At 39.8% G+C, this 15,655-nt stretch overlaps 1 protein-coding gene across 1 annotated transcript; it reads left to right on the plus strand.

The window, feature by feature from the left end:
* Nucleotides 1–124: 124 nt before the first annotated feature.
* On the plus strand, nucleotides 125–13,798 carry LOC130175187 (transcription initiation factor TFIID subunit 4-like). The gene is made up of 16 exons (XM_056385528.1): nucleotides 125–392; nucleotides 555–1,370; nucleotides 2,653–2,807; nucleotides 3,895–4,014; nucleotides 4,989–5,144; nucleotides 5,314–5,436; nucleotides 5,625–5,714; nucleotides 6,924–7,160; nucleotides 7,288–7,423; nucleotides 7,879–7,996; nucleotides 10,331–10,500; nucleotides 10,594–10,724; nucleotides 10,833–10,958; nucleotides 11,226–11,282; nucleotides 11,385–11,504; nucleotides 11,629–13,798. The coding sequence occupies exons 1-16, from the start codon at nucleotides 125–127 to the stop codon at nucleotides 11,794–11,796; spliced, it is 2,991 nt and encodes a 996-aa protein (XP_056241503.1). The 3' UTR covers nucleotides 11,797–13,798.
* Nucleotides 13,799–15,655: the final 1,857 nt, after the last annotated feature.

The following is a 15,655-nucleotide window of genomic DNA, read 5'->3' on the forward strand; positions in this document are numbered from 1 at the left end:
TAAGACCCGCCGCTGGCACTCCAAACTGCGGCTCGCAACCATTTGTTCCAGATTTTATTTTCTTCGACGAACCAATCACAGCACCCGGTGAGGTTGCGTCACCCAGGGTGCATCCAATCGGCGCATGCGTCTCACGAACGAGCGTAGCTGTGCAAAGATGGCGGCGGGCTCCGATTTGCTGGATGATGTTTTCTTCAACACAGAGGTAGACGAAAAAGTAGTTAGTGATCTGGTCGGGTCTCTGGAGTCTGAGCTGATAGGAGCAAGTCACGTCAACACAGAAGCAAAGATCCAGTCTGCAGCAAATCACGTCGGCAATTCAGCTGTAGGTAGTAATTCCAATGTTCAGGGCAGCAAAATGGGACTTTCACAACAAGAGCTTGCTAAAGCAGGTAAGATAGCTGCCCACTCCGGTTAGCTAACAGTAGCTTATTTTGGTCACGTTGTTAAACTGATTATAGCTAACTTGGCTTCACTTGTGTGTTTCCCGAAACTAATGCGAATCGGAGAGTTGTTCGACACCCCCTTGTTTTCACGTGTTTCCGCTGCTGTAGGGACAGGAGTGCAAGGAGGTATCATTAACAGTACGGGATCCCTCGGTTCGAGCATGGATGGAGCAGCAGGGACCACATCGGCGGCTGGAGCGAGCATGACAGCCGCTCAGAGTCAGTCCAAGTCGGGGACAACTAGCGGAGTCGTTACGGTAGTATCAGATGCAACGTCTTGTGTCGGGAAAGCTGGAAAAACTGGTGTTCAAACTTTAAATGGAAGTTCCGTGGTGATGAACTGTCATATCCCCGGAGGTGCATCTGCTGACAGCAGCGGCAGCAACTCCCAGCCAGCTGTCACGTTTGTAAACAACGGACCTATTTCTGTGAGCAAAGGAAGCACGGCAGTTTTGTCTGCTGCACCAAGTACTATTATTCGGACTACATCGGCTAGTGTGCACAATGCCGTGACTTCGCCTGTTATTTCGTCTCAACCCTCTGTGAAAAGTGTACCCACGGTCACGCTTGTGAGGCCACCTATGCAAACTCCAACTAACACCTCACAAAGCGGAGGCAACTCTGCCACAGTCTCAACATCACCAGCCGTCAGTGTCACCAGCACGGCTGGCCCTCTCGTCAACAAAGTCGACTTCACAAAGACTATAATGCAGACTGGTGTCGTGGCTTCAACTGTTGCGACAGGGACAACCGCAACCATGAGGAGTCCTACTGTTTTGCAAAACTTAAGGACTTCAGTACCGTCAACGATCGCTGCCACTACTCCCGGTGGAATACGAACTATTGCTCCACAGGTGTTGGCCCCTCGACTCACCCAGCCCCAACAAAACGCACCAAATATCCAAAACATTCAGCTCCCACCAGGTAATTTAGTTTAGTTTAGTTTAGTTTAGTTTAATTTAAGAGCATCAGGCAGTTTTCTCCAACAAGTTAGATGTGGCAATGTTTCCTCTTTATGCTGACAAAGTTATTGAGGAGCAATAACTTTGTCAGAAAGTTGTTGCTATCAAACGCAAACCCTACTTTGTTTTAGCTGCTCTTGTGTGAACAGACAGGAAATGGTTTGAAGCGTTTTGTAGTAATTTACCAGAGAGGACACAATTGATTGTCTTCTGGAGCCACAGACATCAGATTAGAGATTGTCAAGGTACTAACTGCAGACCAGATGAAAAGCCTTGAGGGCAGTCAGCGCTCATATTCCTCCCACAGTATATCGACGTAGCATTCTGTTGCAATCTATTGATTCTTTTTACTTTACCTTGTTGGAGACACTAGCAAACTGTTCTTATAGAAGCAGCTATCTGTTGTATAACTAAGTATCTATCCCCTGTGTGTGGTTTAAACAGTTTGCAAAGGCTAATGGTTAGACCAGTCTCTGACCTCATATAATACGCTAATGTTTTGTACTGGCAGATTTTGATTTAAACTTCAGGGTATTAATGGGATAATTTAGATTCTTTTTACATAAAGCACTATGAATTGCTCAAATATAGAAAGGCCAATGCATGGAAATTATCTGTGGGTTAGAGTCCTGTGTATAGAGCTATTTCAACCAGAGAATGGCCGGACAGACCATTAAGCCACAGCAAACATCGTCACTGAACAACAACATTTCAGCCACAATATTTAGTGACATGTACCCCCCTACATCTCAGCAAAACATTTTTTTCTCTTGATGCTTAATTCTCCTGAATGTCCTCGCTGCAACTTGTAGATCAGTGTATTACTGTGCACTGGAGCCAAGCTTTTTCACTGAATGGGCAGGCAAAACACCAGTGCACTGTAATGCAGTGGCCTCCAATAAAGTCTGGAAAGCAAGTAAAAAACTTTTACTTTTGAGTTGTGCTGTGTTGAGGATGTTGAACAACCTATAATTACACATTGTGTTGTGGCTTGAGATGCTCTTGATTAATATCATGTTTATGGCTCATTTTGTTCTGATCGTGAATGGCTGGAAATCTCTCTATATAAACCTCCCAGCCAAGGTAATATCTGTGCATTAATAGACCTACAGATGAGTAATTCATACACCCTCATGTCAGAAAGTGTATACATACATATATACAGTATGTTGATGAGGTTTAGAAAAGGATAGAAAAGCCCTGACATTTGACATCTTAACCACCTTGACATTTGCCTCTTGCAGGCATGGTCTTGGTTCGCAGTGAGAGTGGGCAGCTGCTGGTGATTCACCAGCAGACCTTGGCTCAGATGCAGGCTCAGTCGCAGTCCCAAAGCGCCATGACTCCGCGACCTGCAGCCCCCACAAGCACTCCACCTGTCCAGATCACATCTCTACAGGTACTGGGACTGCTGGACACAAGGCCACACTCACAAACAGAAAATGTGACTCATACATGATCTTTACACAGATACTGCAGATACCGCAGATACTGACCTTATTGAGTAGGCTGATTATCAGCCAGATGTGACTGATTCAGTTTAAATACTTTCTTCGTCACTGGTATTATATAACTGTAATGGCACAATTCTGTAAACCTTCAAGAACAATATAATTAAAGTTGACATGAACTTAGTATCAATTAGGAAATGATGTGCAGCTACAGAGGGATGATAACCAAGCAGTTCCACACTGAAGTATGCAGATTTTAAACTGAAACAGTAAAAAAGAGCAGGCATATTAGATGTGTTGTCAACATTAGCTGATACCCTGAGTTTAGGTATCAAGAAAGAAAAGGTGGGATTTCTGCATCCATAATACCAGGCCTGAACAATATGTAATTTGCATCCCATCACAACAACAGTGTATGCAATCACAATAATGAACACATTTTCAATAGTCATCCTGCAATTATTTCAGTGTCATAGGTAAAGTGAGGCACAATGTGTTTTACTGTACATACAATTTTACTGTTTGATAGAAAAAGCTAACCAACTTTGTTTTTTTAGTTACATATTGTAAACAGCAAAACCTAAAGGCGATTTTATGTATTTTGTATTGCAGTCTTATTTGATTACGTTTTGGGTGCTGCTTTCTTATGCACACTGTGGCTGAATGGTAAATGACCAGTCAAAATGGACTGCTTTTATTTAGCGTGTGAGGAGTTTTGCATCCAACTTCAAAATAAGTAAAGAAACAGAAAGGATGCTCAAAAAAAGAGAATTGTGAGTGGAAAAAATGCTGCAGCTGCTGTTTGAAAATATTTTGCTTTAAAAAAAGATGACATGGAGCAAAGCAAGAATCTTTCTTGAGGGAGCCGCAGAAGTTTAAAGTAGCATATGCACAGTGAAATTATGTAACTTAAAAAAATGTTTTTGCACTGTTTATTCGAGACAGTAGCGCAATGTTATTTTTCTCAGGATTGCTTAACTTGTACATAAAATGTCATGTGTGACACCTCCTTTCAAATCCCCTGCTGCTCTGCAGGCTCCAGGTGCGTCACTGCTGGCTCGTTCGGTTACCCCCACCACTATTATTAAACAAGGTTCCACAGTCCAGACTACTGTGACGGCCGCCACCAAACTGCAGAGGCCTCCTGTGCTGCAGGTAACTTCACCACACATCCCTTTAGGTATTTATTTCCCTGCGTCCACTAAACTCCCACAGATAGCCCACCAATGTTGCTTCCCTCATCGTGGTTTGGTGTTGCTTGGGTTAGGACTGCCAACAGTATAAAAAAAAAAAGATTATTCCACGAACAAAATCCAGAGGAGGATTGAATGCAGTCTGTGTGTTTGGGGAAGCTTCTTGTTTTAGACAAATTGTTCTTCACGTTTGCATTTCTCATTTAACATGCACTTTTGTCCGTAACTGTCCACCTCCTGGGAACAGCTCTCTAGCTCTCATAAATCTTGGAGAAGATAGGAGAAGTTTCCTTGAATGGGAGAGTTAATTTAATGCTTTTACTCATACGCCTAAGATAGGGTTAAAGCCATGCCTCTTGGAACAGATAGGATGGATTTCCTAATCTGAAATGCTTGTTAAAAAAACAGGCGCCGACCTGTTTCATAGATTGTACGGTCATCTTGTTCTGCTAAATAACTGCTATGAAGGGCTAGGTTTTTACGTCAAGGCAAGCACATTCGTTTTAATTTCTCTGTCTTCTCTGCTTGGCCTTTTGTTTGCTCACTTCGAAAACACTGCTGGTTGTATTACTCTTTCTTGTGAATTATGATTGTTCTGGTTGCCATGGAAGTCCCCTTAAAGGTTAATACATTTTTACTAAACATCATCTGTTTTCATTGTCTGATTTGTACATCACATTTTTATAACATGCTCTAATTTAGGGGTGGAAGAAGAGAATTGTGAAGCTCTGAAAAGTGAATGTTGTTTACAAAGTATACAGATATCTGTGACAGCAAACACAATGTCTAGCTCTTTCTAGGAAAAATAACACTTAATTATGTCCTAGTAAAATTGAATGTACTGTGCCCTGGAAACAGACTTGTCAAAACTGTTAATCTGGCCATGTCATTTTCCTATGTCTCATCTCATGACTGCAAATTCACTGACTCATATAGAACACCATCATGCTGGGAGGAACTGCCACCACCCCGGGTCAGCCACTAGGAACACCCACCACAGTACAGCCTGGATCTGCAGCCGCAGCAGTAACACAGAGGGTAGGGCCCCTTGGAGCCACTGGGACCCCTGTCACTCCGACAGCTGTCACAGCTGTAAGAGAGAAGTACTAACCTCAAATGCTTTTGTCTGAGTAATCTGTCTCAAATAAAATAATGAACTACACAGACATTTCATTTTAGGGTATTTTGTGTTCTGCTCTACATTTCTACTGTAAAGCCAATGTGTATATTTAAGAAAAGTGTTGTTTGTCTGTGCTCGCAGGAGACACTGGAGAATGTAAAAAAGTGTAGAAACTTTCTGTCCACGCTGATCAAGCTGGCATCCAGCGGGAAACAGTCCTCTGAGACTACAGCCAGCGTTAAGGAGCTGGTCAAGAACTTGCTGGTACATTTCTCTCCTTCGTGGCTTCTTTTTCTTGCTTTTCCATCTTATCCTTCATCTCTCTCTCTCACCATCTCTGTTAAAAATCGGTCTGTCTTCATTTTCATACCTCTCTTTTCATTCATTCAGTCTGTTTTATTAACTTACATTTTTTCTGTTCTGATTCATCCTCTGTGTCTATTGTACAACAGGAAGCAAAGATAGAGCCTGAAGATTTCACCAGCAGGTTATACCGGGAGCTCAACTCCTCACCACAGCCGTACCTTGTGCCTTTCCTGAAGGTGAGATCAGCAATAAACCAGCTTATATCCAAATATAATGGCTGATGCAGCATGGTACATACTGTAGATATGCAGGTGAGTGCAGGACTCACAGCTTGTGTTAAGACAAGGCACAAGCTCTAGTGATATTTTGCACTTGTGCTACATGCAAACTGAAGGCAACTTGTACCTCGTTCAGACTGACATGATGACGTGGCTTCACAACTCTGCTTCTAACCAGTGCTTGCAAAGACTGCTCAAATCCATACATTTTTATAAAAAGTGTTGGTTTCTACAGCGATACTATTAAATGAATATAGGTTTGCACATCTCTTGTCATCTAAACCACATAATCTACCCTCTTGAATGTCAGAGATTCAGCACATGAACATCATCATTGTTAAAGAGTGTAGGTTGTTGCATTTACTTTCCATAAGAAGGCCAAATAATTAAACCGTGTAAAATGACACTGTTTCTCCTTCAGTGTAAACACTGGGGCAGTAACTGAAAGTCAACGACTCCATCTAGCAAACACAGACTGATATAATCGTGTGGTTTTAATAGCTGTGCGTGGAACTGAAGTTGCCGACCAGGTCTCGTTTAAACGGTTATAACCAGGGAATTAAACTGTGAAAGCAGTGTGTTATGAATGGGTTCAACAATGGGTTTATTATCCTACATCAAATACAAAGTTTATGTGTTAAGGTGGTATAACACCAACATGCTGAAACTGTTTTGGAAGCTATTGTGAAGAGCTAGTAGGTACCCAAAGGTTTCGAAGAGGGAGAAAAGGAGCCTTTTCTCTTTATCCACACAGAAGTCTGCGTGTTGTCTACAAACTAATGCTACTGCTTCCTGCAACTCCTCTTTATAAAAAGAGGTATTTTGTGTCTGCTTTTGAAAAATATGTGAACACACATCAATGCTATTGTTCACACTAAACTGAGCATATGTGCACATATGGTGATATCCTCAGGAATTTTTTCTCTCCATCACCCAAAGTTCTTAGGACCTCCTGGTCCAACAATCCTCTCTGTATGGCCTCATCCAAACACACAGGGAGTTCAACTAGTACATTGTGTGTTTTTTCAGAGTACAGTATATCATAGAGACTGCACCACGTATCATGAAATGCTGCTACTTTTGTTTTATAATAACCAAATCTATCCTGTGTGGAAATGAGTCAGTGACTTAATCCAAGTAATGTATGTTTTTTCTTTCTGTCCTCAGAGAAGTCTCCCAGCGCTGCGTCAGATGACCCCAGACTCCGAGGCCTTCATTCAGCAGAGCCTGCTGCCTCAGCCCAGCACTCAGCCTGCTGCAGCAGCTGCAGCAGCTTCCACGGCCCTCACCGCCGTGGTACTGCGACCTCCTCTCTCCACTGCCACCACCACAGCCACCAGCACTGCCGCGACCAAAACCACAGTCATCAGCCTCACTCAGGCACCTCACAGTAAACAAGGACTGGTAATATGTGGGATTTTTTTTTTTTTTTAAACCTGTGTCTGACTTCAGCAATTGGCATGAGTTTAATCTCTTATTTTTGTTTGTGCTATGATTTTGTTTCTCATTCTTTGTCACTGAATGTTCACAGATTGTGCCACAACAACAGGGGGCAATGGTGAGGCCACAGGTGACGCTGGCTCAGTCTCCCATGGTAACACTCAGAGGACAACCGCACAGCCGCATCATTGTGGGCCAGCCACAGGTGGTCAAACAGCTGCAGACAGGTGTGTGTTCAACAGTTTCCAGCTTCCATTGTATCTCAGTAGGCTTGGAAAATCAATACTAATGCTCTTAATGTTGTATATTGTTATTTTCTTTATTTGGTGCATCATACAGTGTCCAGTGAGAATTGGTGGACAGACCTAGATGCTAAACAAATCCATTGAAGAAAGTCACTGAACAACACAAAAATACAATGGTTCCACCTCAGCATGTCTGTATTTGGTCTTTCACACATTCACTATATACAGTATGGAAGTGCTGCCACCTTCTGGATACTGTATGTAATTGCAGGACTCTACACTTGTACAAAGATGCCAAAATTGATTCTGAAAACAAGACAAATTTTATTAATGCTAGAGTGCATGTTTTAAACTGCATACTTACAATTTTAACTGCAATTACATTGTGTTCTGCTCAGATAGCAGCAAAAATCTGAACTTGCTTCTGTCACTGTTAGTTTCAGCAGTGAAGCAGACGTTGGCTTCAGGGGCCAAAGGAGTACAAGTAGTCAGTCAGGCTCCTCTCACTGCTGCTCAGAAGAACAAGCTGAAGGAAGCAGGAGGGGGAACCTTCAGGTCTGTGACACATTCAGATAAATGTTGCGTAAATATCAGTGTCCAGATAGTCTGTATTGAAGGAGTTTTAGAGGTTTAGTAACATATTTTCAGTACTTTACATTTTCAAAACCAACTGAGAATTTACATAATTATCTTATTATTATATTTGACGTTGGAACTATCATCCAGTGGTTAGCAATTGCAAACCTACACTTTTCTACATTGTGCAAAATAAATTTGGCACGTGTTTTAGAACTGGAATGATTAGTGTTATTGGTTTGTCAAACAGAACAGAAAATTAATCGACAAGCATTTTGATAATTGAGTCATTGAGTCATTTTTCAACATTCACTACTTCACAGTTAGAAATTGTGAAGATTTTTTAGCATGTATTTATTGTGAACAATATAAAATATCAGATTTTTTCCACTAATTTCTGACATTTTATAGCCCAAACTATAAATTGTTTAATCAGATTAATAAAGAACTGAAGTAATTATTAGTTGCATCCCTTGTATTTTCAGGGATATCAAAAGAAGGTGTTTTTCTTATAAAGCATAGGTAGTCATGCTTTATTTATCAATACCAGAGCAAGAGTCAGATTTACATTTACTAGTCATATCACTCTCACCATCATGGTATACTTTATACAATCAACATGTCATCCTACTCTCATCTGTTTGTGTGTCTGGATTCATTTTTTTTTAACATAACATCTGAACAGCAGAAACACAACATGTACTACAAACATACCACAGACACCTCCACACAGCGGAAGATGACATTCGATTCTGGTTAACCTTGCTGCATAAATTTTCATGTTGAGGCAAAACCCATTTTCTTGCAATAAAAATTACACAGTGATATGATAAAGTCACCCTGTTAGGGCCTTGTGCATTGGCATGGGGGCAAAAGATAACAAAAACGCTTCAGAAAGCTGTTCAAGCAACTGCACAAACAGATTCACTGTGCACCATGTAAAACTGAGTCAGTAAAATTGGAAATTAGAAGAAAGCATCCAGCCTCAGCCATATAGAGCTAAAAGAAAAGGAAAACCAACATGAAGTGATGCATTTTCAGGAGCTGTGTAACATGATCTAACCAGGTTCAAGGTTTTCTCAATCAAACATTGTAATATAATCTGAATATTCTACAACCTGTTCACTGAAAACCAGAAGTCCTTGTGATTTTCTTGAGTGTTGAGCCAAACATTTGTACATTTGTGTCCTGAATTCATTCAGCAGTACAGCTGTAACTACTGATGTAGGCTGTAATGTAAATCTGTCAGTTTAAAAACTGTACTTGAAAACTGTCTTTGGTCAATTTCAGAATTTCAGTGTGTCAGTTTATTGTCCTGGTTTTTGTTCCTATTTTGTCACCCTTGTGTTTGTAGTCACATTTGCTAATTAATGCAGCAATTCTTAAATAATGACTTCATAAACATAAGCGGTTATGCGTAATATATTGTGGTAGTTACTCCTCTCTGTCAAGAAAAACTGAACATATTTCTGCATTTACAAAGACAGAGTAAAGCATTAATGTCCCAGAGAGAAATCACTATTAATAAATACAGACACAGATTGGATTTATTATAGGGCAGTTTTGTGGATTGCACTAGATTGTACAGGTGTAACTAAAAAACTGGTTTATACAGTCAGACAAAAATGTGAGCATAACATTGTGATGTGATCGAGGTGCCCAGGAAGGTAGCATGTAAATATATATGAGAACAATTTTATTGTGTGTTTGGATATACTGAAAAAAAAACAGGAAGTGTCACGGCACAGACTTTTAAACTGCTGAGACAAATCAGAGTGACCACAGTGTCTCTCTGAAAGATGTTTTCTTTCAATTCTTCGTCTCATCAGATGACTGTTGATATGGACGTTTTGTTCCACCTTAAAACCACTGTGTGCACATATTTGATTCTAGGATCTTCAGAAAAAGTAGATGGTCTTAAATTGGTGCAGTCCTTGTTGCTTTCATTACATTCATGTCCCATGGTACGATCCTTTTGTCCAATATATTTTTTATGTTATGACTAGAGGGCACTTAGCATTTGTGTGTCTTGCTTTGATATATGAACTGCACTGATGGTTTTATAAGTGTAGTTTTTTGGTCAGACAGTTTTTAGGGTGCATGATGAATTATCTCAGTATTTACATTGTTTTAGCTGTTTTGGTATTTTTCTAGTTATAGGACACAGCTGCAACTGAACAAACCTGTTTAGATCATTTTGTATAAATGTACACAAACGACAAAGAGATCTCAGTATCTCAGAGATGTCAAACAAAAAAAGGTGCAAATTGTGTTGATGTTACTATGTCTCTCATCACTTTCCATTTCATCCAGGGATGATGATGATATCAATGATGTGGCCTCCATGGCAGGAGTCAACTTGTCAGAGGAGAGTGCCCGTATCTTAGCAACCAACTCTGAGCTTGTTGGCACAATGACTCGTTCCTGTAAGGATGAGGCCTTCCTGTCCACCTCTTCACTCACTCGGAGAGCTCTTGAGATTGGTGAGACACGTGAACACGTACAGCATGTTCTTGGTTTTAAAGGTTGACACTGTCTCACTCACTAAATCTTTATCCACACTCCTGTTGTTACAGGAAAGAAGTTTGGTGTCAGCGAATTGGGAACAGATGTGATCAACTTCATTTCGCATGCTACACAGCATCGACTACAAAACCTGCTAGAAAAGGTGTCACAAGTGGCACAGCAGAAGAACTTAACCTTCAAGGTGATAATTAATCACTGTAATTTTAGAGTTGGCAAGACCCATTGAAATTTACTCTGTTCCAGCTTCTCTTATTGTATCTTCCTGTCCTTAACTTCATTCAACATTCAGGAGGACGAGCGGTGTGAGCAAGTGAGCGACGTGCGAGCCCAGCTCAAATTCTTCGAGCAGCTGGATCAGATGGAGAAGCAAAGGAAGGAAGAGCAGGAGAGAGAGATCCTCTTGAAGGCTGCCAAGGTAACAATCCTAGGCTAGGCTAGACTTTAAGTAGTGCTGCGTAAAGTCCCCACTGTCTATAGGCAAGGACATACAATATCATTGACGCACTATCATAACTGCATATAGAAGGGCGAGTGATCTCAGGACAGTGTCATTAGTATACATTTCCTCGCCTGCTAGAGAGCAGATATGCTAACTTTGAGTGAGTGAATAAATAAAACAATTGATTGAATGAATTGAACATATCCGTCTTGAAATATTAAGATGTCCTCTACATTATTGCAGTCTCGGTCTCGGCAAGAGGACCCCGAGCAGCTCCGACTTAAACAGAAGGCCAAAGAGGTAAACATATGCTGCCATGAGTCACTGAGTGATTGCTTTTGTTGTGAAGTATTATGATGAGGTGGACTGTGAGACTCATCTATGTTATTACCTGTGCTCCAGATGCAGCAGCAGGAGCTGGCTCAGATCAGGCAGAGAGAAGCCAACCTAACGGCGTTGGCAGCAATTGGCCCCAGGAAAAAACGGAAAATGTACTCTCCTGTTAGAGGTGACAGTGCAGAGGTGAGGAATATGGAACCTTTGGACACAGACAAGTTGTGCTTTTTTTTTGTTTGTTTTTTCAAATTCTCAAAGCTCAATAAAAGACTAAATATCTATCTTGTGTTTGCTTCAATTCACCGTCCAGGGCTCAGGGTCAGGGCCCTCCCAACCTGGAGTCTCTGGTGGAGCAGGGTCCAGACAGTTTATGCGACAGCGTATCACCAGAGTCAACCTCAGGGACCTGCTCTTCTGCCTGGAGAATGAAAGAGGGACCAGTCACTCACACCTGCTCTATAAAGGCTTCCTGAAATAACATCCACATTAAAATGACTAACCTTACTCAGTGGCATTAAGGAAGCAGAGTTGACTGTCAGCTCAGATCGTCTCTACCGGTACATTCTTTGATTGCCCACTGCTGAATGAAGAGACGTTTGTCTATGGGAAGAGAATTATGTGGAACACTGAAGGGACATCAGCTTCTAAAAGCCTCTTCGAGCACAGGCCTTTTGTATTTTCAGCGCAGAAATGGAGCAAATATTGGAACTTGGCCCTGATTTCAGCGTGCCTCTCAGCTCAGTTTGCTCTTCAGAGACCAGTTGCACTCAACCACACTTCCCTCATGCACTGCCTCATGCTGCACAGAAGAAAAATCTCTAACTGAACTGGGCACTTCAGATTTGAAAACCTTGTCAGTGTCCTTGCACTGATATCTGGGTTGTAGCAGCAAATCTCTGCGAATTGGTTCCATGTTAGATTAATGTGCAACATTCAGGTGCAGCCTGATTTTACAAAACTGCAGTAATGCTAATTTTCTTGACCATGTTAACGTAAACACTCTGTTTATTTAAGTTTTTAACAGAGATTTTAATTTATCACACATTTCTACTATTTTAAAACACCATTTTAATGCCTGTGGATTGTTTTACAGAGATTAATCTTGACAAGTCTTGTCTTCTGATCAGTTGCCTTCTTCCTTCTCAGCCATATGGATTAGAATGTGTTGTTCATTTCAAGTAACTTCATCTATCCAACAGTTCTCTCCAGATTTGTAGGATGTGTGCTTTTTTTTTTTTTTTTTTTTTTTTTTTTTTTTTTTGTCTTTGCTTGATTGGAAACAAAAATTATTATTTATATGTGTTGTGCATGGTGTAATAGCAGGTGTTGGTATTTGAACAGTGAGAGCTCCTGACACACGCTGTTATTCAGGTTCTAGCACATTTGCTACACAGACTTAGTATACTTTACATCCCTATCAAACATTTTTAAATGATTTTGTTCTGTTTCCAGTAATTTCTTCAGCAATGGTAAAAAATTCAACTGGCTTTCTGTCAATATCCTGGTGGCAAGCTATCTGACGAGTTATTTAGAAGATCCAAGAATAATGAAACATTCACATTATGAAAATAATTATCTGGATTTGGCTCTGTGCTTTTGCATAATGTTACCAAGAAGCCACGCTATCAAGTCATTTTCCTGCCTTTTACAAATGTCAGACAAAGACTTGTTTCAATTAAGATGTTGAAGTAACTTCTGGTTAAAATGTATTTGGGCAGGACATTTTCTGTGATGGATCGTCCATCTCAAACACATTTGTTCTTTGCTTTTTGTACCATTTAAAAAGAAAAAAAAAGAAGAATGGACATATGTGGCTGCCTAATGTTACTTCAACAAATCAAAACGGTCAGTATATCAGTATGGTCTAAACTGGAACTGAAGTTGCTCTTAGTGATGTAAAGTCTTCATGCTGTGTCACATATGTGCTATAATGTGAATTTTAAGAAATGGGAATATGGAGAAATGAAACCCAGTAATGTTTTGATCGCAGTTCTTTAAGTGAATCACGCATTTTTAAGTTGTGCATCCACATTTTTACATTTTAATAAATGATGTTGGTAATGTTTGGAAAACATGGGCATGAAATGCAGAACAAGGATTGCACTTTGACAGATCAGTTTTCTAAAACTAGTCGATCATATGAACATACCCACTTTATAACTTTTTGTATTTTTAGTGCACATACTAATTTGGTCTTTATACCTTTTGTCATTTTATGAAAGAATGTTTATGGGCAAATTTTATTACTGTATATACTTAAGTTTGCTATTTGTAGATTTATCAATTGACAAGTTCAAATTGAGAAAATTTGTCTTATTTTTCATGTATATAAATATGTCAAAATATGATGCTTTTTGCCAATATCTTGTAAATTTTGCACAGCCACTTGTTTATATGTAAATATCTGAATTTAAAAGTTTTTAATTGCTATTTTATAATGGATTGACAGAGAATGATCTCTATTAAAACAAATATCTCTATTTTGATTGTCTTAATTATTGTGGCAGATCTGGTCTTGCAGGTCTTCCAAGTTCAGCCTAAAATACTAAGAAGTCAAGCAAGTGATGTCAGCACTATCTTCACTGAGGCTCTGTCCTGAATTTTCTGCCGCCTTTCAGCAGCGTTTGTGAACAAACTGACGTAGTCAAATTGAGTTAGAAAGAGGACTGTATCAGACGGCCCAAATAGAGAGAGACGACGACATAATCGATTAAATAATTTTTTCTACTGTTTACAATGAATCCATTGTAATGGGAAATGGGCTAAAGTAGTTCAAACAACTCTAGTCTTGAAGCACATTAAAACTGGGCAATGATTTGATCTTTCTTTTTTCTTTCTTAACTTTTAGACTTCAGTGGTATTTCTTTTTAAGCTTTGTCCTTGAAGGTTAGAATGCAGACATTACTGTAGCTTCTTGTCGATTAAAAGGAAACATTCAGGAGGTGGTATGGGTTGCTGACTGGTAGCGATGATGATCATCTCATGAAAGTGAAGTGAACAGTAAAACGCCTTCATGATATACAAAGATGTCTGAGTAGAAACAAGCAGCAGAAATATGCTAAAAGTTATGTATCTCTTATGGTTTGTTAACACTTTGAGGGCTGTGTTTTGATTTAAATCAGTAAACTGAGTTAAAATCCATGAATCAGTCTCACTACCAGCCAGTAATTCATACCATGTTATGTTTGCAGATTTGAAAGTATTCCTATTTTCAGGTTTACACCATATAATTATTTTTAAGCTATTTAATTTGACATTAACATTATCATACATCTCAGAGGTAGATTTTAATTGGACAATCCATTACTGAAACAGATACTTTTTCATGGTAAATGCTCTGACAATCTAAATTTAACTTTTAGAATTTTTGTTGACTTTTTCTTTTCAAATATTTCACCACAAACATTTCTGTTATCAGCAGAGGAATTCAGAAGCACACAAAACCCTGGCTAACGTTGAAAAAAAGATGACAAATATGTTTTTATGCCTCTCTATGCTATGTCATTTTAATGCCTTAATGACTTTTTTATGACTTACTATACTATGACGTTTTTATTCATGGGATGGCTTGGTGATACAGTGTTAAGAACTGTTGCCTCACAGTGAAAAGGTTCTGGGTTCAAACCCCAGGCTGTGGCCTTTCTGTGTTGAGTTTCCATGTTCTCCCTGTGTCTGTGTGGGCTCCCTCTAGGTACTCTGGCTTCTTATGGCAGTCCAAAGACATGCACATTAGGTTTATTGGTGACTCGAATGCCTTACTATACTCTGACATTTTTATGACGTTTTTATGCCTTACTATCCTGTGATGTTTTTATGACTTTTTATGCTGTACTATACTATGAAGTTTTCTTAACTTGCCTTACTATAGTATGACTTTTTATGACATTTTTATGCCATACTATCCTATGACTTTTTTTCCACATTTTTATGCCATACTATACTATGGCGTTCTTGACATTTTTATGCCTTACTGTACTATGACATTTTATGACATTTCTTTGACATACTATACTATGTTTTTTCACATTTCAATCAGGAGAGACTAATTAGAAGAACAAGAGAGTATGAGAATTAAAGTAAAATGAAATTTATTGTGAACAGAAGTAATAGAGTTTGGTGCTTAGACCCCGGCAGGAAGTGGATCACTATGAACAAGATCCATAGGTTTAAGGTCCTTCCAATAAGAGGAATCTTCCCCTGTAGTCTAGACACTGGTGCTGGTGATGAGGAATGGAGCTTGGGAAAGGGAACGTCTTGATGTGGGAACTTCTGATTGGATGGTTTGATTGGAGATGGTCTGGTGTCCATGGTTGAAGTGGAGAAGGGGTGGAGGTGGG

Source organism: Seriola aureovittata, chromosome 9 (assembly GCF_021018895.1).
Source record: "Seriola aureovittata isolate HTS-2021-v1 ecotype China chromosome 9, ASM2101889v1, whole genome shotgun sequence".
NCBI lineage: Eukaryota > Metazoa > Chordata > Actinopteri > Carangiformes > Carangidae > Seriola > Seriola aureovittata.

Coding starts and splice junctions, on each gene's coding strand:
- LOC130175187 (XM_056385528.1), top strand. CDS start 125: ATGCGTCTCACGAACGAGCGTAGCTGTGCAAAGATGGCGGCGGGCTCC. Junction 10,501..10,593: donor TCGGAGAGCTCTTGAGATTG/GTGAGACACGTG, acceptor CTGTTGTTACAG/GAAAGAAGTTTGGTGTCAGC. Junction 10,959..11,225: donor TCCTCTTGAAGGCTGCCAAG/GTAACAATCCTA, acceptor ACATTATTGCAG/TCTCGGTCTCGGCAAGAGGA.